Source organism: Drosophila elegans, unplaced genomic scaffold, assembly GCF_018152505.1.
Source record: "Drosophila elegans isolate 14027-0461.03 unplaced genomic scaffold, ASM1815250v1 contig_476, whole genome shotgun sequence".
Taxonomy (NCBI): domain Eukaryota; kingdom Metazoa; phylum Arthropoda; class Insecta; order Diptera; family Drosophilidae; genus Drosophila; species Drosophila elegans.
Genome location: NW_024545863.1, coordinates 24,582,688 through 24,610,077, shown reverse-complemented (window position 1 = coordinate 24,610,077; position 27,390 = coordinate 24,582,688). Strand labels below are relative to the sequence as shown.

Here is a 27,390-nt window from a genome sequence, read left to right as displayed (position 1 = left end):
TAATGGCCAGGAAAAGACATCGTCTATAGTACGTATATCTGTGTGCGGTATATGAATGAGCAAACAATTGAGACAAAACCAACAAGAAACCAAACAATACCATCAAATGCAATCGTAGACAATGGCAGGCACGTTTTTGCAAATTTTTGTGCAAACAAATATGTGTGTGAATATTTGCCTTGTCCGGCAATAACGCCCACAAAGGTATCTCCGCTCATATAGAAAGTCAAGTTAAATAGTTTATTTCCAACAAATTTTCGTTTTCTTTTCAAGGTGCCTACACTTTGTTGCTCTTATTTTTTTGTTTTAATGCCAACTTCTGGCAGTTGGTTTATTTTCTAGGACAATGGGTTGTCATTCATCATGATTTGGTGCGGCCTTGCATGCGATAGCACAATAAGCCAAGCGAATATCTCCACTCCGCCCCCACGTTATGCATCTCGTGCGGCAGTCAACACTCATACGCCTCGTTGCACGGGTTGCTGCACGACTCGCTTCATTGTTGTGGCATATTGTTTCCCATTTTGAAGCCGCCCCACAACAGGCAACAGGCAACTATGCACGCAGAATAACAAAAACAAAAATAGTGTGGAATTCAGAAATTAAATTATTTAAAATCAAGCTCTTATTTTAGTGAATTAATTTTAATTATCAAAGGTAGGTTTGCATTTTAAGTGGATAAATAAACGCCGATAATAATGATACTTGCCAAGTCTCTTTAGGGGTTGATGATATAAAAAGAAAAATGTCTCTTGACTATGTCACTTATCTTATTTATAGTTAATAAACCTCTTATTTTTTACGTTTGCTACCTTTATTGCATATATTTAAATAAAGCTAAAACTAACCCAAAGCTATGTACGTTTTAAAACTAAAAACCTTGAATTAGCCGAGCTTTTAATTATAAAATTTAACTGACTATAAATTGAAATGCAGTTTTCATGCTGATATAGTGTCCTTCTTACTGCACTATTTTCAACTCACTAAAGTCAGTGTTCTCTGAGTGCAGAACTAAAAGCATATCGCAGCGAGGGCACATATGTAAAATCGAGAAACGTGCCCGGCGTGTACTCGGGCCGACAACTGACACGGCTCCGACGTGGAGTTTTGAGTTGCCAGACGGTATGGAATGTGTTGGACCCGGAACTGCCGAAATAGTTGCATATAGAGTGCTTCGAATTTAATTAAATTATAAAGGGACACTGTGACCGGTTGATGGCCAGACATTGTGTAGTTTAGATTTCAGTTTCAATTACAAACAAAATCCCAATTAAGTTGCACTTTGCTGTCCAGTTATGACTAACCGGGCTGCAGACTGCTTGGCTTTGGTTCTCGGTACACACTATTCTGGCATATGGGTAAGTGCTTCTCCTGACTTCACGACTATAATAACAGCAACAGAAAACAAAACCCCAAGGGGCAAAAAACGCTTAGCAGATTAGCCTGGGCATTATTTTCCTTTTTGATTAAAGTGCGAACATTTACCAACAAAACTGAGCTGGCCAGGACAATGGCCAAAAGCCAAATCAAATCAGCTGCAAACACGAAACAAAGCGGTCCAAAAACCGGAATAAAATTCAAGCACACAAACAAAAGGCAAAGACGAAAAATGCTGATGGAAAAATGGAAAAAGGACAAACCCAATGTTTTTCTTCCTTATTTTTTTTTTTGGCATTTCAATCAGCATTTTTCATGGGACTCACATATAAACACAAACACATAAAAGAAAACGTTAAGGAAATCGCATTATAGGAAAACATTTGACCATTTTTCATGTCCTGCCAAAAAAAATGTCATACAGAAATTGAATTGTGGCAAAAAGATGACAGTGCCAGAGCGCACAGTAAATGTTCAAAGTTAAAATATCCGCATTAAATTGTGTATAACCGGCGTGTAAGTAATTTCATTGGGAAAGCACTTTTCTCACTGCATGTCCGCGACAGCAAAGTTGCGCAAAAAATGAAATAATATTATTAGTCAATTAAAAAAGAGAAACAGAATTCGATTACAGTTTGCGGTCGCATGAATGTCAAAGCTTTGCTACGTGCGGATATTTTTTATTTCGCTCAGTTTATCCTATTTGCCTTAAATTAATTCTTTTCACTTATTCCCCTCAAATTTAATATTTAAATTCCTCCGACAGACCACAGACAGAATGCTTACCTTATCCGTCAGCCTCAGACCTTTGTTGCCCGGGAATTACCTATGATTCAGCGACTTCCGCTTAAAGCCTTATGTAAATCCTGACCTGGCATCGGCGGAAATACATGAAAAATGGCCAAAGTCCGCGGAAATGCTTAGCCTGCAACCCCAGCCAGTTTATTCTGTAAAAAATGGTCTTTCATTTAAATTTACGCGCCAACTTGATACAATAAAAGCAAATGTAAAACAGTTGCCCCGCAACGAACAGCAGCGCGAGCAAGTAAAATGTAAAGTCCAAAAGTCCACTTAACAAGAAAATTGTTTCCCTGACCATTTTTTTCAGTCCTATGCATTAAAACCATTTCCATGCCCTTCGCTTATTATTAGCTTTGCCAGTGTGTAGGTGAAGGTGGCCCCATACAAAATACTTTGCACATTTTTATGACCGTGACAGTGCGACCAAGGAGCCCACGGAAACTGCCGGCTCCTCCTGGCTCTCCCTCGTTTTTCCCATTTCCCAGGCACCTCCGTTATGTCACACTGCTCACCCACGCCAAGGATACCCAAACAATTTTCCCCAAAGTTTATGAGCGTGAAAAAATGTCTACTGGTTAGATCTTCAGATGTTTTTTGTTTCGCTATTTTATTTGTTTATTTTTTTTGGGAAATAAAGTCACTGTTTTATGCTGCAGGAAAAAAGGTAATTAAAATGGCTGTTTTTTGTAGACCAAAAACGAAGCATGTTACCGGGAGATAAAGTCCTTTATTTTAAGTTACAAAGCTTGCATTTCTCCTAGGATATCAGCAATGGTGTACTGTGTAATATTGCGTTGCGTTGTTGGAGGGTAGTTTTTTTTATCGCGGCCTAACAAAAATAGAAGACAAAGGAAACTAAACTACCAATCCCAGAACTACTTGTATACCAAATGCTACGTTCGTTCTTCTAATTTTGAGCACACTCAATGATTCTACAGTGCACATCGCTAGTTTGGATTTCGAAATTCATAACGCAATGCCAAGATGAAAAAGTATGAAAACAAAAATAAGGACATTGATTTCGTCCTTATCATTCGTTTCAAGCCAATTCACTTCATTTACTTCGTTCGAAACAGTCTCCAAAACACCGAAGCCTAAGTCCAAGACTAAATTCGTTTGCGGTCTGTGTTTCAGTTTCGGTTTGCGATTGGGATTGGGATTGGGATTGGGTTCAGTTTCGGGTGAGATTTGGGTCTTTCCTTTCGCATTAGGCATCATCAAGGTCCCCCATTCGAATGCCCGTTCACCGCATCCTCATCAGTTGCGCTTCATTGTGTTTTATTCGCTGCTGCTGTTATCGCATGTTAACACTTCATGGCAAATCCCAGCCAGCCAGGCTGGGATGTCCGCCTGATTTCCTTTCTCATCATCATTGGAATGACCTTTCGTTTTGGGGCGTGTATGGCATGTATGACTGTGTGAATCCCCAACACGCTTAGTTAGTTTCTAACACACGCTTTGCGTGCAAAATGTCAAAATACATTTTACTCGGATTTATGGTCACTGGCCGCCACCAACTCCTCCCACTCCAACCCAACCCCATATATATATATATATATATATATATATATATGCTTGTGGGATTTGTGCTTGTCTTTGGCTATTTTTGGGGATTTACACGCTTATCATACATACCTAAACACACATGCTCTGGACGAAATGAAAATATTATGCTACATTTCATTAAAGGCGCTTTCACACACACCCACACCCGAAAGAACATCCCTACATCCTTGAATGCTTTACAGCCACTTAAAATAGATTAGCTTTCAACATTTCAGGCTCTTAGGCAAAACAAAACTGACTGAAAAAAGGCAAGGCGAATGCAGGAAATAATAAGAGCACAACCATAATTCATGTCGGTCTCTTTCTTGTGGTTCCTCGTCCGCAAATGTAATAGAAAACCCATTGAAAACATAAGCAACTGTCAATGATTCAATGTCTGAAATCAGAAATAGTTATACGTGACAGGTCTCACAGATGCCAAGTTCGAAGACACCGCCAAAACGACACTTTGATAAATGAAATGGCAAACATTTGAAAGCCAACAACTTCTCAATCATGGCCGGCAGAATCCAGAAAAAGTGGCCACTGTGGAATGAAAACATCAAGAAGGTGCGGATATAACAGCTATCACAAGAGAGAACTTGGTGTTCGAAGGAAATCAATTTATTTCCCTTTTCAAGCCAGAAATCTTTTAGTCCCAGCGATTATTGGGCCCCAAGCTCTGCCCAAAAGTGAGACTCACTGAAAGAGATCTGCTCACTTGATGGCCAATCCAAACCCCTTCATATTTCATTTCATTTGCCATGGCTTCTTCAGAGTTATAGCAGCATTTTTGGCCCTTTCGAGAGCCCTTTCACATCATCTCACATCAAGTCGGCGAAAAGGCCAAACTAAAACTGCTCTTTCGCTCCATGTGGCCCCATCAACGCAATCTGTGTCCTGCTGTTGCCGCAGCTTCCACTGCTATTATTGTTCCCTCAACTTGCTGTTGCTGAGCAGCGCCATGGCGGCCCACAAAAAAAAGGGCAAAAATATTAGCTGCCTCTCAATCGTTTGGCCAAGGGAAAACCCTAGCAAAAAAAAAAAGGGGGGGAAGAAAAGGGGTCAGTGTAGTGGTGGGTTAAAAAAAATTTATAAAATGGTTTATTTATGCAAATTGTCAATGGTTGCTCTTCAAAAGATAGACGAGCCGTGAGACCCGACTGCTTTTAGGCGAATTGCCTGCCAACGGAGTGGCAAGGCCATTGACAGTTCAGAAGCCGACCCAGGATCCCCATTCTAAACCTTTAATTGAAATGTATGCCAATGAGCTGGAGTTGCCGGGGCCATTGTCCACAGGTCCAAACCAAACAAGCGCCCTCGGAAAGCAATTGGTTAGAGCAAATGAGCAGCGCACAAAAGAGGCCCATAAAATATTTACATTGCCCGCTAAATGCGTGACTTGACCCAAACCCAAACATACTCGCAGAAACACTTAGGTAGAGGATTTGGCATGCCAAAACATCATAAACTAAACCCTACGATGCGAGGCACTGTTATGCCCGCAATCTACACAATTTTCATTTTAAACTCTACTCGACACCGCAATTTCAACTGCATATTTGTTTAAATGATAATCAAATGCAGAGCTCTACCCCCATTTATCACCTACGCGCCAGCCGGTTTGGGTACTATTTTGTACCTTTTCCGTTTTTCCAAACCCCGGTCGGCGGTATAGGCTAACAGTATAGCTTTATCTACACCGCAGTGGGGGCTTTGGGTTTTTTTTGTTTACCTTTGTTGGCCCGAATGACAGTTTGAATAGCCCTTTGGCAGGACACTTTATATATGTGTCTGGGGGGATATGTGTGTGCCCGAGTGGCTGTTGACCATTGGAATGGCCGGCCATCGTCAAAGCGGATGCCCTCAACATTTATAGCTAACCAATGACAGTCTAAACCATTAAATGCAGCGGAAAGTGGGTTTTGAGTGCACTTAGCTAAAAATAATTGCTGCCATATGTTGTCGGACTTTGGTTTTGTCTATAAAAATAACAAATTAATTATTCTTTGTTATTGTTTCTTATAATTAATTGGTTCCTCATAATTTAAACATGTTACAATTATAAATGAAGTGCTTTAATTTTAATAAAAATCATTTTAAATAAATGTTTTGTGCACTCAAACAATTTGAACTTCCTTATAAAAACATTCTTTTTTTAATATCTGACTAATAATAACAAAAATAATTTTAAGGTGTGTTAGTTTAATACCTGTAAATATTATCCAATCCTCATAACAGATTATCACTTTATCAAGCCTTTTTTTTAACAAACTGGAAGTATTGTTCGAGGCATAGCTAATTGTCCTTGACAAACAATTCGTTTTGCCTAATGACTCTGAACGCTTGGCCTTCATTTCGCTTCGTAAAGACACGTATCTCACACTTTGTTCATGTTGTATCGCCAAATAACTTTGGGGCTTATGCAGCTGTTTCTGCTGCTGGGGGCGTCCTTCACTTTCCCGCGAAGTGAGCGTAGGTGAGCGAAAAAAAAATGAAACCGCCAAGAAGTTTTGGACTTTTTCTCCATTCCCTCAGCTTGCGGCGAACACGAGGAGCGGGCCTGTTTGCCCTGCACCGAGCCCAAATGTTCGCATCCCTACATCCAGGAGCCGTTCTGTGCGTTCTTTAAAAAATGTTACTTAGGATGCGGCTGTAAGTTTGGCTATGTGCGCCACGATTTCAACAATCGATGTATTTCTGCCCTGGAGTGTCGCCGCCCAGTTCATCAGTTGCCCATTCCATTTATATAAAGTGTCCTCTATGGGACAATTAAGTGGAGCTTTTAATTATAGGGATAGCTTTTTAGGCATTTAAGTTTATAAACTTTGGTAACAGAGAGATTTATGCATATGTAAACTACATTTTTGTCTTAACGTTGGCCTGTTCCTGTGTATTTCGTGTTGAGAGTTAAGTTCCTAACTCTAAATTTCGTTGGATTAAAATTAATAAAAACCTGTTTGCACTAAATAAGAAATAAATCAAATTGTAGAGTCTCTAAGTTTATGGCCTCTGCTCTTCCGATCCAGTCTTTGTCAATTTACATGCGACAGGATTTTTACGACCTTGTATTTTTGTGCTTCGTTTCTATTGCTGTTTCATCCACTGGCTTTCAACTCACTTTCTTTTTACGACGACGACATGAAATTGTGTCTTGGGAATTCTATGTTTTTAGCAGCGAAAGTTTTATTGTTGATTTTTGCGGTGCTCGAGATTTACGACGCTGTCGGTGTCCTGACCCCATTTCGAGGGAATGCTTATTGTGAGCTGCCGCCAGTTCATAAAGCATACAATCTTAAATCTCTGCTCCCAGATTTCTCCTCCTTGTACCACATAAATATTAATTTAGCCGCAGTTACTCTCGCTCTTTTACGTTGCTTTTACCTTGGCTCTGGCTCTTGATATGTGACATTTGTTTGCTTGCACTTCACTTTATGAATGAAAATTATTGCTCAACATTTTATTATTGAGCTTGTTTTTATTGCTGGCTGTCGTTATGTTCATACTGAAGTTAAATAGCTTCTTTGTTGACTTTTATGAACATAATCAGCAGCAAAGTGATTGCCAACATTCATAAATAGAGAAAATAATGGTCAACCTGTTTGGAAGATTGTTGCCTCCCATCTTCAAATTTGAATGAAAATTTATATAGCATGGCCGAGAATATCCACTCATTACCTCTATGGTAAATCAAATGCGTTAATGCAATTGCATTTTAAAGTAAACAATGTAATCTTCCATCTAGGGACTTAACATGCAATTCCCTTTACAACCTTTTCAATATCTACAAAACTGCATTTCCGTTTTATTTGAACATAATTATGTGGATTGGGCTCTGTTTTGAATCCAAGTTCAGTGAATATTTGTGCATCAATTATTTAGCATATTTGGCTGACAATTTGATTACCCAATGGAACGGGCGAAAAATATTTTGCATTTCCACTAAGGTGAATTAAATGTTAATACTTCCGCTGAATGAGCGTCCACATGCGCATACATTTCTAACAAATTTGGCACAAAATGGTTATTATTATATCATTTCGCTAGACTAGCCACGGGTTTTTGGGAGGATGGGGGGATGGCAGACACAAAACTGTTACTATTATTTTTTTTAAGTGGCGCCCGTGGGTCATTTAAGTTTCGTCGCTGAAGCTCCGAAAATAAAATTTAATTTCCCATTAGTGGTAGGTTTTTCGTCTCATTTTTGCGCCCCAAATAGTCTTTAATGCGTATTTACGTGCATCATATAAATTTATTATGTTTTAATTTATTGCTTGTCATTAAGCCCTCTTCGCTCTTGGCCATACTGTTTCAGTCTCCTTTTTAAACTGAAACATTTTAATGCGCTTTACAAACAAGAAACAACAAGAAGTGTGTGTTTTTAAAAGCTCACTTCAAGTGCAAGGAACTGACTTAAGCCACTAAACAACTTGACAACAATATATTATAAACAAATAAATCGAACGAGAGCCGCAAAGGGGATTACGGAAAAGAGCCGTTGGACAGGACTCCGGCGATTTTCCCGGATCCGGTTGAGGGAGTTGCTGCTTTGGCCCTTTCATATACTTTCCCTTCCCTTCTCCTTTTATAATCGAAACACAGCAAGCTGTGGTGGTGGCCACAATAAATTCAAAACTTTTCGCCCCCAGGGCAGCACACCTCTTTGGCTGAGCATTTGTGTATTTTGTTTTTTGTCGTCTCTCTCGCTTTTCTGGCCATTTAAATGGCGAACTTTTATGGAAACAAGCTTACACGCATTCCTGCTCCCACCCATGCACGGTTCGGTGGAGAAGGGACTTGAGGATAAGCAGGGACGGACCATGGCAACCGACGGAGCTCTTAATTCCTTATGGCCAACAACGATTGCGCCCGCCTGCCAATTGTTTAATGAGCTGAGTTTTCCCCACTTTCTTGTAGCGTTGCGTGCCTTGCTCATTTCGAGAACTGCTAAGCAGCGGAAACTGTCTGATAAGAGAATTTCACAAAAGTTGCTCATTTTAATCGAGAAACTTTTGTCTAGTTTGATTGCTAAGAACTAAGAACTTAGAGCAGTTCGCTTGTCAATGTGTGGCAGTCCTGACTTGTGGACAGTTGAGGTCTTGTTTTATCTTTTATTGAGGCCTGGTTGTTCGGAAAATTGACAAATAATGATAGCAACAAGAAGTTGATGCTGGTGCAAACTTATTCTAATTATAAAGTTTTCAGGCGCAAATAGTTGGCGACTGTCTAAATATGTTTGAATATTTATGCAGATATATAATTGATAGCAGCTGTGACAAAAGTTAAATAACTTCAAAGAAGTAAAATGGTTAAGGCAAATTTGATATCATTGGTTACATTTACTGTGTAATCCAGTAGGAACTAGCAGCCCACCAATAAGAATTCCTTATTATTAAATCCTTTCCAATTATGTTTTCAGCCTGAAATTATGCCACAAAATGTTAACTATCCTTTAAGGTTCTCAGTTGTGTGCACAAATATTATGGGCATAAATATTATGGCAAGTAAATATTAAACTTCTTCAAACAGCTCATATTTAATTTAATTGCTGTGAGTGCAAAGAATGGGACATAAACCCTTGTTCGATATTAAAAAGCCTTGAGTGCGTGCCATAAATAAAAGTGCACAGTCCGCCAAGCGAATAAAAAAAGGAAATGCAAAAATTTCACCAGCCTTTACTCTGAGTTGAACGAAGTTGTGAGCAGTTGGAGGACCCACCTGTTTCGAACCAAAAATATGCATATAATCCTGATGTGAATTTAATTAATGTGAAAAATAAACACTCCTGCACATGCACGTACTTCAACTTTTTGCAATTTTTCCATCCAATAAATTTGTTTTAAGGTCCTTGTCGGTAGTGAAAATTAAAGATGAAATGGCGATAAACATTGTTGCACTCTGGGCGCAGTGCATCGAACAAAAATGGACTCGCTCCGGGCATTAAGGGCTTTATTTAATGGCTACACCCACCGCCGATTTTCCCTCGCCTTCAACTCCATGTAATATGTATTTAATGTTTGCTCTCCTCTTTTAACCGCAGGTATGCGCACTATCCAAACGCGCCGTGATACTGCAATCCTCGGATATCCTCGCCTATAATGAGCTCCCACTCCACCAGTCCAACAGTCTTAATGGCAATGGCAATGGCAACGGCGGCAACAATGTGGGCGGCATTACGGCCATGGCCTCCAAGTCGTCTGCCCCGCAGAATATCATCGCCAATGCCGGGCTGAGCTACGAGGATGTGCTGAACGATGATTTCCAGTTCGACATGGATGGCCACGACGTGATGGTCTTCCTGCACATCCAAAAGACGGGCGGCACCTCGTTTGGCCGCCATTTGGTCAGGGATCTGGACCTGAAGGTGAGTTAGCTACTTTCTGTATATATATCCCTGATTGAAGCCTAGATACAATGGTAATTGATATACTTTCTGTTCACTTTCAGCGTCCCTGCGAGTGCCAGCGGCAGAGGAAGCGCTGCTACTGCTTCCGGCCGCATCGCAACGAGAACTGGCTCTTCTCCCGCTACTCGACGGGCTGGAAGTGCGGCCTGCATGCCGACTGGACCGAGCTGACCAGCTGCGTGGACGTGGAGCTGGACAAGAACGAGGGCGAGACGGCCAAGCGGCGCTACTTCTACATCTCGCTGCTGCGGCAGCCCATTGCCCGCTACATGTCCGAGTACCGGCATGTGCGGCGGGGAGCCACCTGGAAGGGATCGCGCCACTGGTGCCTTGGTCGCCAGGCCACCGCCGCCGAGCTGCCCGCTTGCTACAAGGGCAAGGACTGGCTGGACGTGGACCTCGACCAGTTCGCCGGCTGCGAGTCCAACCTGGCGGCCAACCGGCAGACCCGCATGCTGGCGGACCTCGCCCTCGTCGGATGCTACAACAAGTCCTCGATGCCCGCCCACGAGCGGGATCGCGTGATGCTGGCCAGCGCAAAGCGCAATCTGGCCGCCATGGCCTACTTTGGACTGACTGAATATCAAAAGGTTCGTTTTTAATCGCTAATTTTCAAGGATCAAATTGAAATGGCTTTCTTTATTTAGATGTCGCAGTACATATTTGAGGAGACCTTCAACCTGCGCTTCGCCATTCCCTTCGAGCAGCACAACACCACCATCTCGGCGACTGCTGTCCAGAATCTTCGACCCGACCAGAAGCGTCGCATCGAGAAGCTCAATGGCCTGGACATCGAGTTGTATGCCTTCGCCAAGACGTTGCTCTTTCAGCGGTAAGTTTCCGACCCCATACTGATATTTATAACACCCAGTTTAATTGGCTTATGTGCTTTGGTTATGTTTTGTGTGGATGCGCCCCTTGTTAGTTACTGTCTCGGCAAGTTTGTCTGGTCGGAAAACCCGATGTGCGGAGTCTTGGGTCCGGTTCTCCGGATCCCTTCTTGCGTAGCATCATCGGGACGTCTGGGCGAAGGTCGATGACTCAGGTCCAGGTTCTTTGTAGCGCTTTTATATCCCATGAGGGTGCGAAACCCCTTTGATCATCAGGGGCCAAACGCGTCCTTTGTAGCCGTCATTTTGTGCTGTGTTGACATTGGTTCTGGCAAAGGACATGGTGTGGAAGGAAGGGAGAATGGATCCCATGGAAAAATCATCATTAGATCGCGTTGCTCCTTAACGCACTCAATGCACAGCGGTTATGCATGAGCAGGCATGGGAAAATTGTGTTGAAGGTGTCTCATCGCAGCGAAATTGTCATTAACATCATTTATATTACTTTGGGTTAGCTCCATTAAAGGATCAGCTAATTGTGAAAACCTTTTTTCGTTTTCAGTTAAAAAGAGTTACGAAAGAGGTGCCTTTCTTTAAGTATTTAAAAACTTCGGGGGATTTATTCTTTTCTTTTTCTATAAAACTAGGAAAAAGGTTAATTATTATAGATGTAATAATAAGTGTAATGTTCTTTGCATCCAAAGGATATCCTCTGTCTTGATTTCGAAGGAATAAATCTTTTCTCCTTTTTTCTGGCACAGCTGTGTGTGGTTGACCCACCCAGAATTTCATGTCTGCCTGCTTTAACCTAAAATTATCGCCTCCCTAGTTGCAAGAATCTTCCGGCCATTGTTTGCCATCAGAGGAATAACCAGCTGAGCAGTTGGCAGTTGTGACAATCTTACTGGAGAGAGAAAGAGGGAGAAAATGGCATAGGAAACAGGCAGCTACCGCAGGATCAGCAGGATATCATGAGGGTCTCTCGTCAGATTAGCGTTGGCCGATTGCCCAACTCTCTAAAGTGATCACAGAGGAAATCAATTTCCATTTTCCATGCAACTCAATTCGCCTCAATTCAGTTTCCGACACATTTCCTTCTAATTATGCGGGCATCGGATTTCGTATCAAATTATCAACTTATGCTGGTTGCCAGCTGTGTTGGAGCCACCGGGTAGTGTAGCCCATCAAGTCCTATCCTTGTACTCGTAGTCGCGATCCTCGAAAGCAATCGCATTTGTAGCCGCCGAAGGGAGGGAGAACTCCAGACAGATGTGAGTGTGTCTCTGCTCGTTCGCCACGGCACATTTCTTCCTATATCTGAGTCAGGGAATGCGGAACCCCGTCGTCCTATGGCCTATATACTCCCCTACCCTTCTTCCCACCTTCCTACCACCACTCCGAGTTTGAACCCTCCTCGTGCTGTCTTAAGCTACAATTGCAACATTTGCGCGCGCTAAAATGAAAACATTTTCTTTACGTATACGAAGCCGACGTCTTGACAAACACACAGAGATATGACGACAAGGGATATGGAATTATGGCACGAACTACCACCAAAACAAGCTCATATAAACGCATTTTACTTGAGTTAATTCGACTGAGGAACACCCTTTTAAATTATATATTTATTGTAAAAAATAACAAATATGGAAAATTAAAAATATTAAAATACTTCAATTAACCAAATAAATTGTGTAAATGGGATTTACTTTAAATAACAATTTTGGGCCTTAAACAAACACTTAAATGAAAAATTGGAAAACTCATTCTCTGGAAATGGTTAAACCAAATATTAATTTACTTGAGGAGTGAAGATCTTATTTTTGTTGGTTATTGTAACAAGACCAGAAAATTTACAAATTTATAATTTTAGATCATGCTCATATCCAAAGTGTTTTATACTTTATTCAAAATATCAATGCGAAAGTGTAGGACTTGTTTACATAAATATTATATTAATTAATTTAGCTTTTTAAGAGCACTCTATGACTCAATTTAAATGCAGTAATTAGTTTTTTTTCAATATTTTCTGACCAAATATAGTGATTTTGCATTTGCTTATAGTTCTCGGAAATACCCAACCTGATTTAGGGTATACCTATACCGCATAAAGGTGAGACGGCATAGGATCGTTGCAGCGACCCTTGCTCGAGGGTTGTTTTCTTCGCTTCCCGCTCGCCCCATCTCGTTCACACACTCTGTCCATCCCGCTCCCTCTCGCTGCGCCAGCTGGACGCGGTGTCTGCCTCGGGGATCTTGGTCGGAAGGTGAGCTCAGTTAGGTTTTGACAGCGGAACGCGTAGGTACAGCGAAACGGGTAGCAACGGGAAAGCGGGTTTAGTGTAGAACAGAACAGACCACAAAGTACAGAACAAATTTAAAACGAACTACAGACGATTTGTTAAACAGTTTACCTGAAAAAAAGACGAAAAAGAAAACCAAACCAAAAGTTAAAGTTGTGTTTATGTTTGATCGTTGAGTTATTGTTATTGCAAAGTTAAACGAGCGTTATTTATGAGACATTGAGACGAAATCCAAAGAAATCCTACCAAAGTTAAGCGAAAAAGCCCACCACCAAAAGAAAACATAAGTTCGAAAATGTCGTTCTCCAAGGCCAAATTGAAGCGTTTCAATGACGTGGATGTGGCCATCTGCGGCTCGCCAGCAGCCTCCAATAGCTCGGCTGGTTCGGCGGGCAGTGCCACGCCCACAGCGTCGACGACAGCCGCTGCTGCTGCTGCTCCTGCTCCGCCCACTGTTCAGCCGGAACGCAAGGAGCAGATCGAGAAGTTCTTCAAGGACGCCGTGCGCTTTGCGTCCAGCTCGAAGGAGGCCAAGGAGTTTGCCATTCCCAAGGAGGACAAGAAGTCGAAGGGACTGCGCCTCTTCCGCACTCCCTCACTGCCGCAGCGTCTGCGTTTCCGTCCGGCGCCCAGTCACACGGATGCGGGTGCCAGCGGCAGCGGAAGTGGTGCCTCCACGGCCGCCTCAACGCCGCTCCATTCGGCGGCCACCACGCCCGTGAAAGAGGCCAAGTCCGCCAGCCGTCTCAAGGGCAAAGAGGCCCTGCAGTACGAGATCCGGCACAAGAACGAGCTGATCGAGAGCCAGTTGAGCCAGCTGGACGTGCTGCGTCGCCACGTGGAGCAGCTGAAGGAAGCGGAGGCCAAGCTGCGAGAGGAGCATGAGTTGGCCACGGCCAAAACGGATCAGCTCATCGAGGCTCTGACCAGCGAAAACCACTCGCACAAGGCCCTCAACGAGCAGATGGGTCGGGAGCAGGCCGATCTCCTCGAGCGTTTGGCTGCCATGGAACAGCAGTTGCAGCAGCAGCGCGAGGAGCACGAAAGCCAGGTGGAGCAGCTGGTGGCCGAGAGCGAGGCCCTGCGACTAGCCAATGAGCTGCTGCAGACGGCCAACGAGGAGCGTCAGGTGGCGGAGCAGCAGCTGCAGGCCCAACTCACTGCCCTCCAGGCGGATGTGGCCCAGGCCCGCGAGCACTGCAGTCTGGAGCAGGCCAAGACGGCCCAGAATATCGAGTTGGTGGAGAATCTGCAGCGGAACAATGCCTCGCTGCTGGCCGATGTGGTCCAGCTGAAGCAGCAGATCGAACAGGATGCCCTGGCCTACGGGCAGGAGGCCAAGAGCTGTCAGGCGGAGCTGGAGTGCCTGAAGGTGGAGCGCAACACGCTGAAGAACGACCTGGCCAACAAGTGCACCCTCATCCGGTCGCTGCAGGACGAGCTGCTGGACAAGAACTGCGAGATCGACGCCCACTGCGACACCATACGGCAGCTGTGCCGCGAGCAGGCGCGCCACACGGAGCAGCAGCAGGCGGTGGCCAAGGTGCAGCAGCAGGTGGAGAGCGACCTCGAGGGCGCCGTGGAGCGCGAGAAGAGCTACTGGCGCGCCGAGCTGGACAAGCGCCAGAAGCTGGCCGAGAACGAGCTGATCAAGATCGAGCTGGAGAAGCAGGACGTGATGGTGCTGCTGGAGACCACCAACGACATGCTGCGCCTGCGCGACGAGAAGCTGCAGAAGTGCGAGGAGCAGCTGCGCAACGGCATCGACTACTACATCCAGCTGAGCGATGCGCTGCAGCAGCAGCTGGTGCAGCTCAAGCAGGACATGGCCAAGACGATCACCGAGAAGTACAACTACCAGCTGACGCTGACCAACACGCGCGCCACCGTCAACATCCTGATGGAGCGGCTCAAGAAGTCGGACGCAGACGTGGAGCAGTTCCGGGCGGAGCTGGAGTCGGTGCAGCTGGCCAAGGGGGCGCTGGAGCAGAGCTACCTGGGCCTGCAGGCGGACGCGGAGCAGCTGCGCCTGCAGCTCAACGAGAGCCAGGAGGCGCTCTCCGCGCTGAGGTCCTCGTCGCAGACGCTGCAGAGCGAGGTATCGTTGAAGGAGTCCTTGCTCCACGAACTGCTCGCCGGCGAGGCGGAGACGTTGGCCAAATTCAATCAGATTGCTAACTCGTTCCAGGAGCGCATCGACGGCGACGCACAGCTGGCCCACTACCACGAGTTGCGGCGCAAGGACGAGACGCGCGAGGCCTACATGGTGGACATGAAGAAGGCGCTCGATGAGTTCGCAACCGTGCTGCAGTTCGCCCAGTTGGAGCTGGACAACAAGGAACAGATGCTGGTGAAGGTGCGCGAGGAGTGCGAGCAGCTGAAGCTGGAGAACATTGCCCTCAAGTCCAAGCAGCCGGCATCCGCCGCCTCGCTGCTTGGCACTCCTGGCAAGGCCAACCGGTCGAACACCACCGATCTGGAGAAGATCGAGGATCTGCTGGGCGACACGGAGCTGCGTTCCGACTGCGACAAGATCACCTCGTGGCTGCTCAACACCTCGGAGAAGTGCACTGTGCGCCAGGACAGCAGCAGCGAGATCAGCGAGCTCCTGCTCGCCGGAAAATCCTCGCCGCGTCCCACCCCCCGCACGCCCAAGGCCGCGCCCAGTCCGCGCACGCCCCGCACCCCGCGCACCCCCGATCGGCGGCCAGCACGCCCAAGAAGACCGTCCTGTTCGCCGGCAAGGAGAACGTGCCCAGTCCGCCCCAGAAGCAGGTGCTCAAGGCACGCAACATCTAGGTCTCGGACGATCCCTTGTACCAACTACTATACTATACTATTATAAATTACATACCTTAGCTAAGATCTGATTCGAAATATATTCAATACGCTCACGTTGCGCACACAACGCAGCCAGAGCAGAGGTGTTTCTGAACTCCGACTAAATTCCAAATCTTCTCGACTTTCATCTTTTGTGTTGATTCGGGAAATCTGATATGTTTGAGGTGTTGTAAAAGTTGCAACATCCTTTCTTTCATTCAAATATCATTTGTGAATTTCACAGAAATTTGATATTTATAGCCTGTTTACAAAGAACTCAGTGAAAACTCGATCGGTTGTTCTTAATTCCCTCTTATTCCCTAAAGAAATTTGATATAAATAAACACCAAATGATTTGTACTTATCAATTTTATTATAAATTTATTCATGTTAAATTTCGTCAAATAATAAAAGTTATTCTTCGAAAATAGGTCATGTTTGAAACTTAAAGTGTACAGTTTCATCAGGATTAAAACCAAACTTTATTTTTGAATTTGAAGACTGTACCCGAACAATGGGGAAATTGCTAACGATTTTCTTGACAACCCTGTGGGGAACTCGTTTTGATTTCGATCCTCGACTGTGATGGAATTTTCTCAGGCTGAACCTCCTCCAGGGAAGGCAGCCATGCAATCCGATGGGTTCTTCTTGTGACGCTGATTACGAACACGTGTCCCTCGGCAACGCCTTATCCCCCTGGCTATTCGATGGGAACGAATTTGCCTGCTCAGTTCCTTGGTTCCTCGAGCGAAACGGAACAGCTGCGGCTGCGACTGCGCCTGCGCTTCCTCCTCAGGGGTGGTTTAACCCAACCGTCTTGGGTTAAGGTAGAAAACGAGGAGAAATACCCATGCACCATCCACCATCCACCACTGACGGACAACAAGCTTGCTTCATTAATTGTGACTTAAGCCTGTTGACGGGGTTTTCCCTTCACCTTTTTTTGTTTTTCCGCTCCTTTTGCTTCCCCTTAAAAATCTGTGGCCTTTTGTCTTGTGCCGCATAATGGCCGCCTATGACCTTTGACATTTTCTGCAATGCTCGTAATGCTCACAATGCCCCGGGCAAGGTAAGTGAAGACTTGCCCAAGACGTGGATTTATTCATTGTGCATACAGCTGTACCTTGGACAGCTGCACCAACAATTGAGGGTTCCTTTTTTATAGTGGGGTGCAGCACACATAAGGAAACATTCTATTGCGCAGAAGTAAATTGAGCAGCTTTTGTAGGATAGAAAACGACAATGCAGAGGGTCGGGTGGAAAAATGGCAAAAGGAAAACGGAAGGGAAATGCCAACACAAGTTGAACCGTAAATCCCAGAAGAAAGTAGATTACGCATTCAGACAGACGGTGATTAAGGTATTCGCCTACCTGAGTTAATAAGCGGAAGAGCTAGAATGTTCAACAAATTACAAGGGATCTTCCATGAAAATTTGCATTTTATTGTTTCACAAGAGTATACATTTTAAGTCTGGATTTTAATGGCCAAAGATAATACACAAAATTAATTATTATATGTTATTCTTACATCTGTTTATATTTTCCTTTATTATGGTACTAAATTTGGTATATTTCATGGAGTTACTCCTTGCATCATAAACAAATATTTAAAATATACCTAAAATCCTCTTTTGATTGCATTTCTCCTTGCAGTTTCGAACACCTGAAGGCAAAGGACACAAACTTTGAGCAGCGCTATGCCAACCTGGGCAACATCTACTTCAAGCAGGGCGTCACGGAATTCAACTGGGACAGCAATGTGGAGGATGGGCTCAGCACGGATCATTGAACTCCAAACCAAATATTACCGATTAGAAACTAGCTGTAGGACACACCAACTCATTAATATGTAGGTGGACAAGGCAGAATATAGGATAGAGAGGTGGTCACTGAGGTTGCCACCACAACGCAGAAGCATCAGCATGAAAATCAACCGAAGGACTTTAAACTAGCGTCTAAGCATAATGTTAATTAAGCAGATAAAAAACATCTAGCGGACTTGGCTTGTTTCACTCATAAGTAACATAACAAAAGGGCATATGAGCGAAATCTCAGAGCGCGTATTGTCTCTAAACCTTATCCTAAGCACAACTATAATAACTTTGAACATAAATGTACTCCTTCCTGATACGTCGCAATCCGAAAATCTTTGGAAATGTAAATACTTTGCATAATATGTGTATTTTATAAACGCGAAATCTCTTTCAAAACCTTGTGAGGAGCGAGCACACTCGAATTCAATTTTCACCTTCACAGCGCACCCACACCACATCGCCATAAATTAGATTAATTAATTAGTTTTTAACACGTAGCCTTTCGTTTATTGTTACGCCAAGTCTCTGCAAAGCCAAATCCACACTTAATCTAAGTGCATAGTGCTTGGAAAATGTTTTCGATCCTACATCGCATTTATTTTATTTAACTACTTGGACATCACTGTAAATACTGCAGAATAAAGTTACAAACAAACATATTAAATAGGAGAGTGCAAATGTTTGTCTTATTATTTTCGCCAGTCAAAGTGAACAAATGTAGAGTTGTTAGCAGGCATCATTATTTCAGACAATAATTAATTGGACATTGATACCAAGCGAAAATGGAAAATTCGATCAAACAAAGCCAACGAATACACACAAAGCCAATTGCCTAAATCATTGACGAGCATTAATACATTGCCCAAAACAAAATTAATGTAAAATATTTAAAATATTGATTAATAGCATAATAATCTATGAGGCATGTTCCATTTTATATAGCAACCATAATTGAACAATTTTAATTGTATTTTCATGATTTTGAAAAAAAAAACACAATTTTGTAGCAAGCAAACACACATTGAGAATAACAAAGAACAAAGCAAACACAAAAGAGTAAAGCAGGTAAAATTGAATAAAACAAATGAATTATTGAAAATACAATAGCATCCATTATTTATTTCTGTTTCTGGTCACCAAAAGGCAGTGAGTGGGAAACAGAAACTTAAGCGTGGGTTTTTTTTTTATTTTTCTTAGCCAAAAAAAATATTAAAAAAAAAAAATTACTGTTTTTATGCCCGTCATATTTCATAAAAATTAAAGTATTTCTTTTGGGGTATACAATAAAAACAAAAAAAGGTTGCATTGGTTTGGGGGCACTAAACTTCGGTTTTTGTAGAGGGCTTTTAGGGATGCAAATAAATATATATTCTATAATTGTAGTTTCTTAATAATTTTCTAAAATTTCCTCCAAACACAAAAACGTTAGTCACAAGTTATTTAAAATTAAAATCAACAAAACATGGTTTGGCAATAATCAAGTTGGTTAGGAAGGTTTTAATGGCCTAACAAAATAATGGAAAATTTATTTTGTCCATTTTAAAGACAATAAATATTTATTAGGCACTAAATTGATCTACCTCATTTCTCAACATCCCTACGTCATAGATGTTATAAATGCGAGGAAAACAAACCTAATAATAAGACATCACCCAGACGTAGCACAAAATCGCCGACTAATTTGCACCAATTTGAGGGAACAACTAAACGGAAGAGCAAACATCGTTTTCCCTCCCGTCAAATCGAAGTCCATGGGATAGGATCGATGAAAAATTAGCAAACTCAGTGCGCATACGTACGCCAAGGTGTAAGCTCGGTCGGTAAGCTCGGATACGGATATGCCGGAATCGCAGTCAACGGGTAGCTATCCGGGCAAGTCCTCCCCCGGATTGGATGTTGTGGAGCAGGTGAACGGCAGCTTTGGACGCTGGCAGCTGCGCACCATCCTGCTGATATTCCTCTGCAAGATTCCCAGCGCGTGGTTCACGGCCATCATCATCTACACGGCTCCGTATCCCTGGAAGGGGGAGCTCGTCTGCCGCCCCGCCGAATGGAATGTCAGCCGGTCGCGTGAGGATCATGTCAGCCAGAACCATCCGCTCTGGCAGGATGCGCGCAGCACGGATCGCTTGTTCAACGTGGACGTGTGCAATGCCTATTCAAACTCCCTGGCCCGCGGATTCGTGCGCAGCCATGGCCGGGAGTGGAACGCCTCGGAGTCGAAGGAGCCGGATGCTCAATCTACGCTGCCCTGCAAGCACGTGGAGCACATGACCGACTACAGGTCCCTGATCATCCAGTTCGATCTCATCTGCTCCCGTCGCGTTCTGGTGGCGATGACGCAATCTTTTCATGCTCTTGGTGCCCTGATTGGCGGTCTGATGGCCTATTCCGCCCTCAAAATGTTTGTGTTTGTTTAAAATATTCTTCTTATCTCAGTATGTTAATTATGGCTTTTATTCCTCAGAATCAGTCCGCGACGCTTGATGTTGCTGGGCATGATTGGCCAGATATTTTGCGGAAACCTTACTGGATTGGTAGACACCTACCAGTTGCACATCTACTTCCGCTGCCTTACCTCCATATTTTGTGCTCTTATGTATACTTCCGGACAGTTTATATGTGAGTATAGTAGACATTTGATCTGTTAGCTCAAAGGTTAAGCTATAATTTAAAATTTAAATTTTCAATTATTTACATATAAATTAGCTTGGCAAGGCAAAGATAAAGCTATTTATGGTTTTTATATTTGTAGGAATAAAATATTTGTATGCATTTATTTGAATACTGAAATGCTAAGTTTTATTTTTTTTACCTAGCTCACCATTCAAATCAAAAGACCCAAGACACGAACTAATTTCTGTTTCTCACTTTAGTAAACGACATCACCTCGGGCAAGGCTCGCATCATTGTGGTCACTCTATCGGAATTGTTCTGGTCCATGGGTCTCGTCTTGCTGCCAGCCATATCTATATATTTCGACGACTGGAGCTACCTGTACGTGGCCATCTCATCTTCCCTCATTGTGCTAGTTTGGCTGCATCGTTGGATAGCGGATGCTCCTCGCTGGCTGCTGCAACATCAGCGAGTGGAGGCTGCGCTGCGTCAGCTGCTGGAATCGGCCACGTACAACAACCGGAAGGTGCCGCTCACCCTCGACGTTCAACTCACGGTGTACGCCAATGATCTGGAGCAAAGGGCCAGGCAGAAGCAGGGCTACTGCCAAATCTGGGATGGCGAGACGAAACGCAGCCAGCTGGTGTACATCCACTGGATATGGGGCGGAGCTATGGTGATCTACAACATCACCCTGCTGATGATCCGAAATCTAGGCACTCAACAAGTGCATGTGAACACTGCGGCCTTGGGATTTGCCGAGATGATTGGCGTTTTTGTGGGTCTCTATCTGATTCTATACACACGTCGCCACTGGCGCTGGGCAGGAAATCTAATGATTATAGCAGGTCTCAGCACATATTTCATCTGGCTGCTGCCCGAAACCGGTGAGCATTATTTGAATACCAAAATTGTCTTATTTTAAAGAGATATATTTCCTATAGAACGAAATTCGCGTCGCGTGGGACTGGAGCTGGTGTTTTGGCTCATCCTAAAAGTGGCAAACTCCGCCTCGATAGCTGTGCTGACCACCTGCACAAGTGAGATTGTGTCCAACGAAAAGCGCGTATTCCTGCTGCTGTCCGTGATCTCATTCAGTCGCCTGTGCTTGGTCTTTAGCCCGCTGCTCAGCTGCCTCACTGTCATCCATTACTTGGTGCCCATCACCATCCTGGGCACAGTTGGCTGGATTTATGGCCTCGCACTGCGTCGCCTCAATCGCTACTATTGGAACACGGAGCAGCCGCAGATAAGCCGGGTGCCCACACCCAACACCTATCGTCGCCAGTCGGCCATCATAATGCGCCGCTGCAGCACGGCCAGCTCGGAATGCAGTGCCTACAGCAATGAGCTCTTGGACCACTTTGAGCGGAACATGGCTGTTAGTATAGCCGACATTTGGCACATTAATTTTCATCCTTCGAGTGAGATCGAAATGGAAATGGAGCAGCATAGCCCGGAAGCTCTCAGATCGCACAGCTCGGAAACCATTTGAAGAGCTTTTTTTGCTGCCGGAAAGTAGGCTTGGCGAAATAAAAGAATCTATGTACATCCACTATAGTAAGACTTATTGTCATTAAATTGCTTTAAAATAAATTCAATTAATTAAAATGAAAACATGTTACACGCATAGGAAAATGAAGTATTTAAGAAGACCAGAAAAGAAACACACCCACTTTTATGGGTATAGAAAACAGCATTAAAAGATGTTTTCAGATTCATTTGACTAATGAATTTCGCCACAAAATCAAAGGCTTTCTTAAGACTAACCCGTATCCACCAAAATTAGAGCATTCAACGTCATATATCGCTAATTAAATTATATATTTTCATTTTTATTTGAGTCTGTATTATGGTCTTAATTAGCAAACGGTGCGTTACCAATTATATAAAATTAAACTAATTAAATAATTAAATTTATGATAATTAACTGATGACGGAGTTTACATCCTGAAGTTAGGAAAACTCTATTTTGTGACATTAAGAGTGAAGATTGTGTACGAAATTAATGTAGGTCAATGCATCAATTGAAGAACACCACAATCGATGTGTCACTAAGAGAGCTAAAAAAAATCGACTGAGACAATAAAGATTAAAATAGAAATTCGCAAGGAAGGCGAAGAAGAATTTGTACAAGCCCAAAAGGCAAGCGCTGATAGCGTAAAGTAATAATGTTATGGCTTCCAAGCTATAAACACCCTTGTTGGATACCCCCGCTCACCTGAGCGCCCAAGATAATGCACACTTGATAGGGGTAAACTCGAACGAAAACTAATAAATTAAAGAGCATTGAAAGACACTCTATCGATCCGTCAACTATTCAATAAAAGAAAATATTTAATGGGCAAATAAACGGAATATGACTCAATCCTTAAACAAAATCAATTCTGTTTTGACTGAACCAAATAAATTATGAACTCTTAAAAGGCAAAAACTAAAGGGAAAATGCCTAAATAACTCAGTCGCTTAATAACTTTTTATTATTTAAGCAAATTCATTAAGAAAATTAACGCTTCGAGCATTCGAGTGCCAGAGTTAGCCGACTGTCTATAGACCCCACTGCGACATTGGCGTCAGTTGCCATTTGATTCTCGGCCGATTGAGACGCGAGTGCTCCAAGAAGAAAATCGGGCCGGGACGTGCGAATTGGAAAGCTGCCTTTTACGAACGGACCAGCAGAAACCCAAACGCGTGCATAATTTTTATTGCCGCTTAATTAATTTATATTTATTTGTATGCAATCAAATGAACAAACAGCGAAGCGACGTCGCGAGTTATAAACTGTGTTGTGAATGAAAGAATAATTAACGGAAATATTTGGCTGTTTGTGGTTTTGAAATAGTGATCGTGGAAAAAAGTATAAGTGATCTTTTGCTGGATTTAGGTCGGTTGATTTTTTAATATTAATTAAAAATATCAAATATCAATTGATTACCTTAGGAAAGTCCATCATTAACTTGCGGTTTTATATGATTGAATAAAATACTCTACAACCCACTTAATCATACTTCTGTCCAAAACTCGGGCATTCCATTAACTTGATACGAGTACGCCTTTCCAGTGGCTCAGTGGTTCCGCCCCATAAGCAGTTATTAATTTGCATTTGAGTTCGAAACAAGTCGTTCAACTATAAGCTCGACCTGCCGTCACTGTCATTGCCTAGATCTATATCACATATTGAATAGGAAACTCAAATATTCAGCACCGGCACGACCAGTTTTCTGCAATTAGCACTGCCTGGAAAATTAGAAATTAAAATATTTGCGCTACCAATAGGTGGACAGACAGATGTTCCGTGGTAGCCGTACAATAGAAAATTAGCACCTGTGAAATTAAAGCATAAAGAGTCTGTCAATACAGACGATCCAACAAAAGCGGTGACAAGTGAATCTTTCGCAAGTTAACAACTAAATCTTATGACTGCAAATCTTTCGCCATGTTTGTCCTCGGAAAATAAGGGCTAACAATCAGATAAAGACATAAAGCGAGATAGAAGTCATTATCTGTCTATAATCAACCTCCTTCTGTCTTATCGATAAGACTTTAATCATTGTAGGGCGTGATTTGTGATATGATATCAGTGGAAAGTGTATTAAACTTATTCATGAATGAAGTTAAATTAAGAGATAACAGAGTTAATAAAGATAACTCAATTTAGGTTCATAACTAAACATAAAGATAAATGTGACTGTTTTGTTTTGCATCTAATTGAACAGAGCAAAAAGGTGTTACGAGCTAAAGTTTTCCTATTTTTATTTCCTATAATTTATTTCTTTTTGTTCCATGTGTTTTAATGACATTCACTTGTCGATGTAATAACGAAAGTCAATCAATCAATAGTAACCGCAGATAGTTCAAGAATCTAGAGTGATATTCAATGCCTTTGATCGACTGATTTCAGCTGTAAACCGCTTTCAATTTATATCAATAAGGCGGCAGCGAGTGAAATAAAGGAAATAAAAGCAAACAATTCATCCCATTCATTGTTTCCCACTCATCTTTCTAGAATGTTCCATTAGAGAGGCGCCACTGGAGCCATGGTCAACCGTTCGCCAGCCCGAGGTGGAGAATCCACTGTCCCTCACATTATCCCCAATGAGATGGAGAACGAACTGGACAGGAGGATGGTATCAGCACCACCTGCAGCACCTGCGAGTAGCGATGTCATCGGGGATGTCGTGGGCGACTTTGGCATCTGGCAGCTGAGAACCATCCTCATCATCTTCCTGTGCAAGATCCCCGCCGCCTGGTTCATGGCATGCATCATCTTCACCGGACCGGAGCTCTATCCCGGCTCGGAGTTCGCCTGCGACACCAGCTATCTGGTTACCAGCAGTAACTCCAGCTTCAGTGTTTCGGACAACCAGTGTTATGTCCTGGAGGAATCATCTGGAGTTAGAAGCGAGTGCCAGCAGTTCACCTACGACTCCAGCTTCGACTCCCTGATCATGCAGTTCAACCTGGTCTGCCTGCGGGACATTTTCGTGGCCTGGACTCAGTACTGGCATCTGTTTGGGGTGCTCGTGGGCGGCGTCATCGGCACCAAGATGATGCTGGCCATCAGTCCGAGGAGCACTTATTGCGTGGGCGCCATTGCCCAGATCGGGTGCGGAGTGGTCACTGGATACGCCAGGGATTTCAGCCTGCACTGCGCATTCCGCTGCCTCTCCGCCGTCTGCTGTGCGATCATGTTCACAGCTGGTCAGGCAATATGTAAGTTCACTCATGATTAGCAGGAATATTGATGGTTAAACAACTAGGTTTGCAGTTGCCGACATCACGGCGGGAATGCATCGCATTGGTGCCATCATTCTGTACGACACCTTCTGGTCCATTGGAGTCATCCTGCTGCCCGGCCTCTCCTCGTTCTTCAACAACTGGTCGCTGATCTATGTGGGGATCACGTTCCCCACTGTCATGCTGATAGTGCTGCTCTACTGGACCCCGGACTCGCCCCGCTGGCTGCTCCGGCATGCCGTGGATCGATTCTCGATCGACCACGTGGAAGAGATGGTGCGCGAAGGAGCAGCGATCAATGACCGCACATTCAAGATCCCTCCGGACTTTCGACTTCAGTTGGAGCAGCTGAGTGAGCGGCTGAAGGCTCAACCTCCACCCGCACCCTGGCGGGAATTGTGGAAGGGAAAGCGTGCCAAGACACACATGGTGGCCTCCCACCTGGCACTGGCGTTCTTCGTGATCAACTTCATGGGCATGCTGCTCAACATACGGTCGTTCGGAAGGAACTATCTGGTGCCAAACACCATCGCTATGGGTGAGTACTCACTCTGGAAACCATTTCTCTGTTAAGGATATGAGCATATAAGTAAATAAGCTATACAACAAAAACATCTTTTAACCAGGTAAAAATTTCATTGTACATTTCTGATGTCAAATTTTGTGACGAGTTAGTAAATAACCATTTAAAATGTTCCCATTCGACACGTTGCATTAAAAAAATGCCTCAAAACTGGTAAAGCTAAGCCCATAACTTTTCTTGCATGTATCTGTTTTAGAAGTGGTATATCATTCAAGTCTTGTGGCTTTAGTCTCTAAAAATCTGCATTTAAAAATTGGTATTTAATATCGGGTCGATTTTTTGTAATTTTTATGATGTAACCCCTTTCTAAATTTCCGAAAAATAACTTTGCAGAAAAGTGGCCAGAAAGCTCCAAATCTTACTCTATAACTTTTCCTATAGACACCCGATTTCGAAGTGGCATATCTTTAAAGTCTTGTGGCTTTAGTCTCCAAAAATCTGCATTTAAAAATTGGTTTGAAATATTGGGTCGATTTTTTGTTATTTTGATGATGCCTTTCTTAAGTTCTGAAAAATGCCTTTGCTGAAAAGTTAACAAGAACCTGCATTTTTAAGTCCATAACATTTCTTACAGAAATCAGATTTTGATAAGGAATATCTTTAAGGTCTTGTAACTTAAGTCTCTTAGAATCTACGTTTAAATCTTATTTTGTAACTTCGGTCTGATTTTTTGTTGGTTTTATCATTTAACCCCGCGTATTCATATATAAATTTTAATCTTTACGCCTTAGGCTTTTCGGAGATCATTGGATGCTTCCTGGCGCTTCACTTTACCCTCAAGCACAACAAATGGAAGTGGCAATGTGCTGGGGTCTTTAATATATTAGCCGGAATCCTGGGCTGCATGGGCTGGATCTTCACGAATGCTGACTCGAGTAAGTTGTTCTTAATGACTATGTAAGCTATTCAGTTATTTGCCATTGCTCCTCCCCAGTGGATGCTGATCTGAAAGTCAGCCTGTGGATGATCATCGCCACCATCCCGAAGGCGGCTGTCTCGTGTGCCCAGTCCATGATCCTGGCCTGCATGAACGAGCTGATGCCGGCGAACAAGAAGCAGCTCTTCGTCTTTTCCGTGGTCACCTGGGCCCGGGTATGGCTCCTCTCGGCCCCGTTCTTCAATGTCCTGAGGAAGATCGACACGGCCATGTCGTTGACCTCGTACTGTGTGTTCAGCATCTTGGGCGGAATCTGCACCACCCTGCTCCTCACGCCCAGGACGAGTGTGGCTCCGATCGTGGCTCAGGTGGAAGCGAATGACAAGAAGGAGCAATCCCCCCTAAACGCAGCCGTTTGGACCGTCGAATCCGATGTGAACAATACTCGATTGTAGGCGGAGGGGATCGCAGTGCTTTGCCAACCAATAGCCTTTGTATTAGTCAGCTAATGAAACAACATTCTTCTGTGATTAGGTTAAGTGAACTGTTATTTAAAATGCCTGAAGTTAAACTACAGAATATTAATTGTTTTTTTAACTTTTAGACAGCTGCTTTACGGGAAAATTCTTAACAATATACTTAACTTATCTTATTTGACTTGGCATTTGACCCACTCTAATA

The 27,390-nt window shown here is 43.5% G+C and overlaps 5 protein-coding genes across 7 annotated transcripts in view; all 5 read left to right on the top strand.

The window, feature by feature from the left end:
- LOC108136842 (heparan-sulfate 6-O-sulfotransferase 2) overlaps positions 1–18,574 on the top strand; it is a 78,582-nt gene extending 60,008 nt beyond the window's left edge. For both annotated transcript variants that reach the window (XM_017258263.2, XM_017258264.2), the window contains exons 3-6: positions 9,764–10,087; positions 10,171–10,719; positions 10,777–10,961; positions 17,736–18,574. In XM_017258263.2, coding sequence (XP_017113752.1) covers positions 9,764–10,087; positions 10,171–10,719; positions 10,777–10,961; positions 17,736–17,871 — 1,194 coding nt within the window. In that variant the 3' untranslated portion in view covers positions 17,872–18,574. The remainder of the gene's footprint in view (positions 1–9,763; positions 10,088–10,170; positions 10,720–10,776; positions 10,962–17,735) is intronic.
- On the top strand, positions 6,090–6,724 carry LOC108136844. 2 transcript variants are annotated; one of them, XR_001773988.2, is made up of 2 exons: positions 6,090–6,202; positions 6,262–6,378. XR_001773988.2 is itself a non-coding variant. In XM_041709115.1 (2 exons), exons 1-2 carry the CDS (start codon positions 6,117–6,119, stop codon positions 6,474–6,476), a joined length of 297 nt encoding a protein of 98 aa, XP_041565049.1. In that variant the 5' UTR covers positions 6,110–6,116; the 3' UTR covers positions 6,477–6,724. The 2 variants fall into 2 exon arrangements, 1 of the variants encoding a protein (XP_041565049.1); XM_041709115.1 differs by having other exon boundaries at positions 6,110–6,198; positions 6,262–6,724.
- Positions 13,369–16,120, top strand: LOC108136841 (myosin-10). The gene is given in 3 exon segments (XM_017258262.2): positions 13,369–15,360; positions 15,451–15,952; positions 15,955–16,120. Coding segments are annotated over 3 exon segments (2,412 nt in total). The 5' UTR covers positions 13,369–13,557; the 3' UTR covers positions 16,062–16,120.
- A 592-nt stretch (positions 18,575–19,166) lies between the features above and the next one.
- Positions 19,167–22,072, top strand: LOC108136908 (solute carrier family 22 member 19). The gene is made up of 4 exons (XM_017258367.2): positions 19,167–20,300; positions 20,364–20,518; positions 20,773–21,399; positions 21,457–22,072. Exons 1-4 carry the CDS (start codon positions 19,735–19,737, stop codon positions 22,005–22,007), a joined length of 1,899 nt encoding a protein of 632 aa, XP_017113856.1. The 5' UTR covers positions 19,167–19,734; the 3' UTR covers positions 22,008–22,072.
- A 930-nt stretch (positions 22,073–23,002) lies between these two features.
- LOC108136909 (solute carrier family 22 member 13) lies at positions 23,003–27,288 on the top strand. The gene is made up of 5 exons (XM_017258369.2): positions 23,003–23,396; positions 24,519–25,225; positions 25,281–25,787; positions 26,564–26,707; positions 26,767–27,288. Exons 2-5 carry the CDS (start codon positions 24,550–24,552, stop codon positions 27,162–27,164), a joined length of 1,725 nt encoding a protein of 574 aa, XP_017113858.2. The 5' UTR covers positions 23,003–23,396; positions 24,519–24,549; the 3' UTR covers positions 27,165–27,288.
- Positions 27,289–27,390: the final 102 nt, after the last annotated feature.

Coding starts and splice junctions, on each gene's coding strand:
- LOC108136844 (XM_041709115.1), top strand. CDS start 6,117: ATGTTGTATCGCCAAATAACTTTGGGGCTTATGCAGCTGTTTCTGCTG. Junction 6,199..6,261: donor CACTTTCCCGCGAAGTGAGC/GTAGGTGAGCGA, acceptor CCATTCCCTCAG/CTTGCGGCGAACACGAGGAG.
- LOC108136908 (XM_017258367.2), top strand. CDS start 19,735: ATGCCGGAATCGCAGTCAACGGGTAGCTATCCGGGCAAGTCCTCCCCC. Junction 20,301..20,363: donor GCCTATTCCGCCCTCAAAAT/GTTTGTGTTTGT, acceptor TTTATTCCTCAG/AATCAGTCCGCGACGCTTGA. Junction 20,519..20,772: donor TACTTCCGGACAGTTTATAT/GTGAGTATAGTA, acceptor TTCTCACTTTAG/TAAACGACATCACCTCGGGC.
- LOC108136909 (XM_017258369.2), top strand. CDS start 24,550: ATGGTCAACCGTTCGCCAGCCCGAGGTGGAGAATCCACTGTCCCTCAC. Junction 25,226..25,280: donor CACAGCTGGTCAGGCAATAT/GTAAGTTCACTC, acceptor CTAGGTTTGCAG/TTGCCGACATCACGGCGGGA. Junction 26,708..26,766: donor CTTCACGAATGCTGACTCGA/GTAAGTTGTTCT, acceptor GCTCCTCCCCAG/TGGATGCTGATCTGAAAGTC.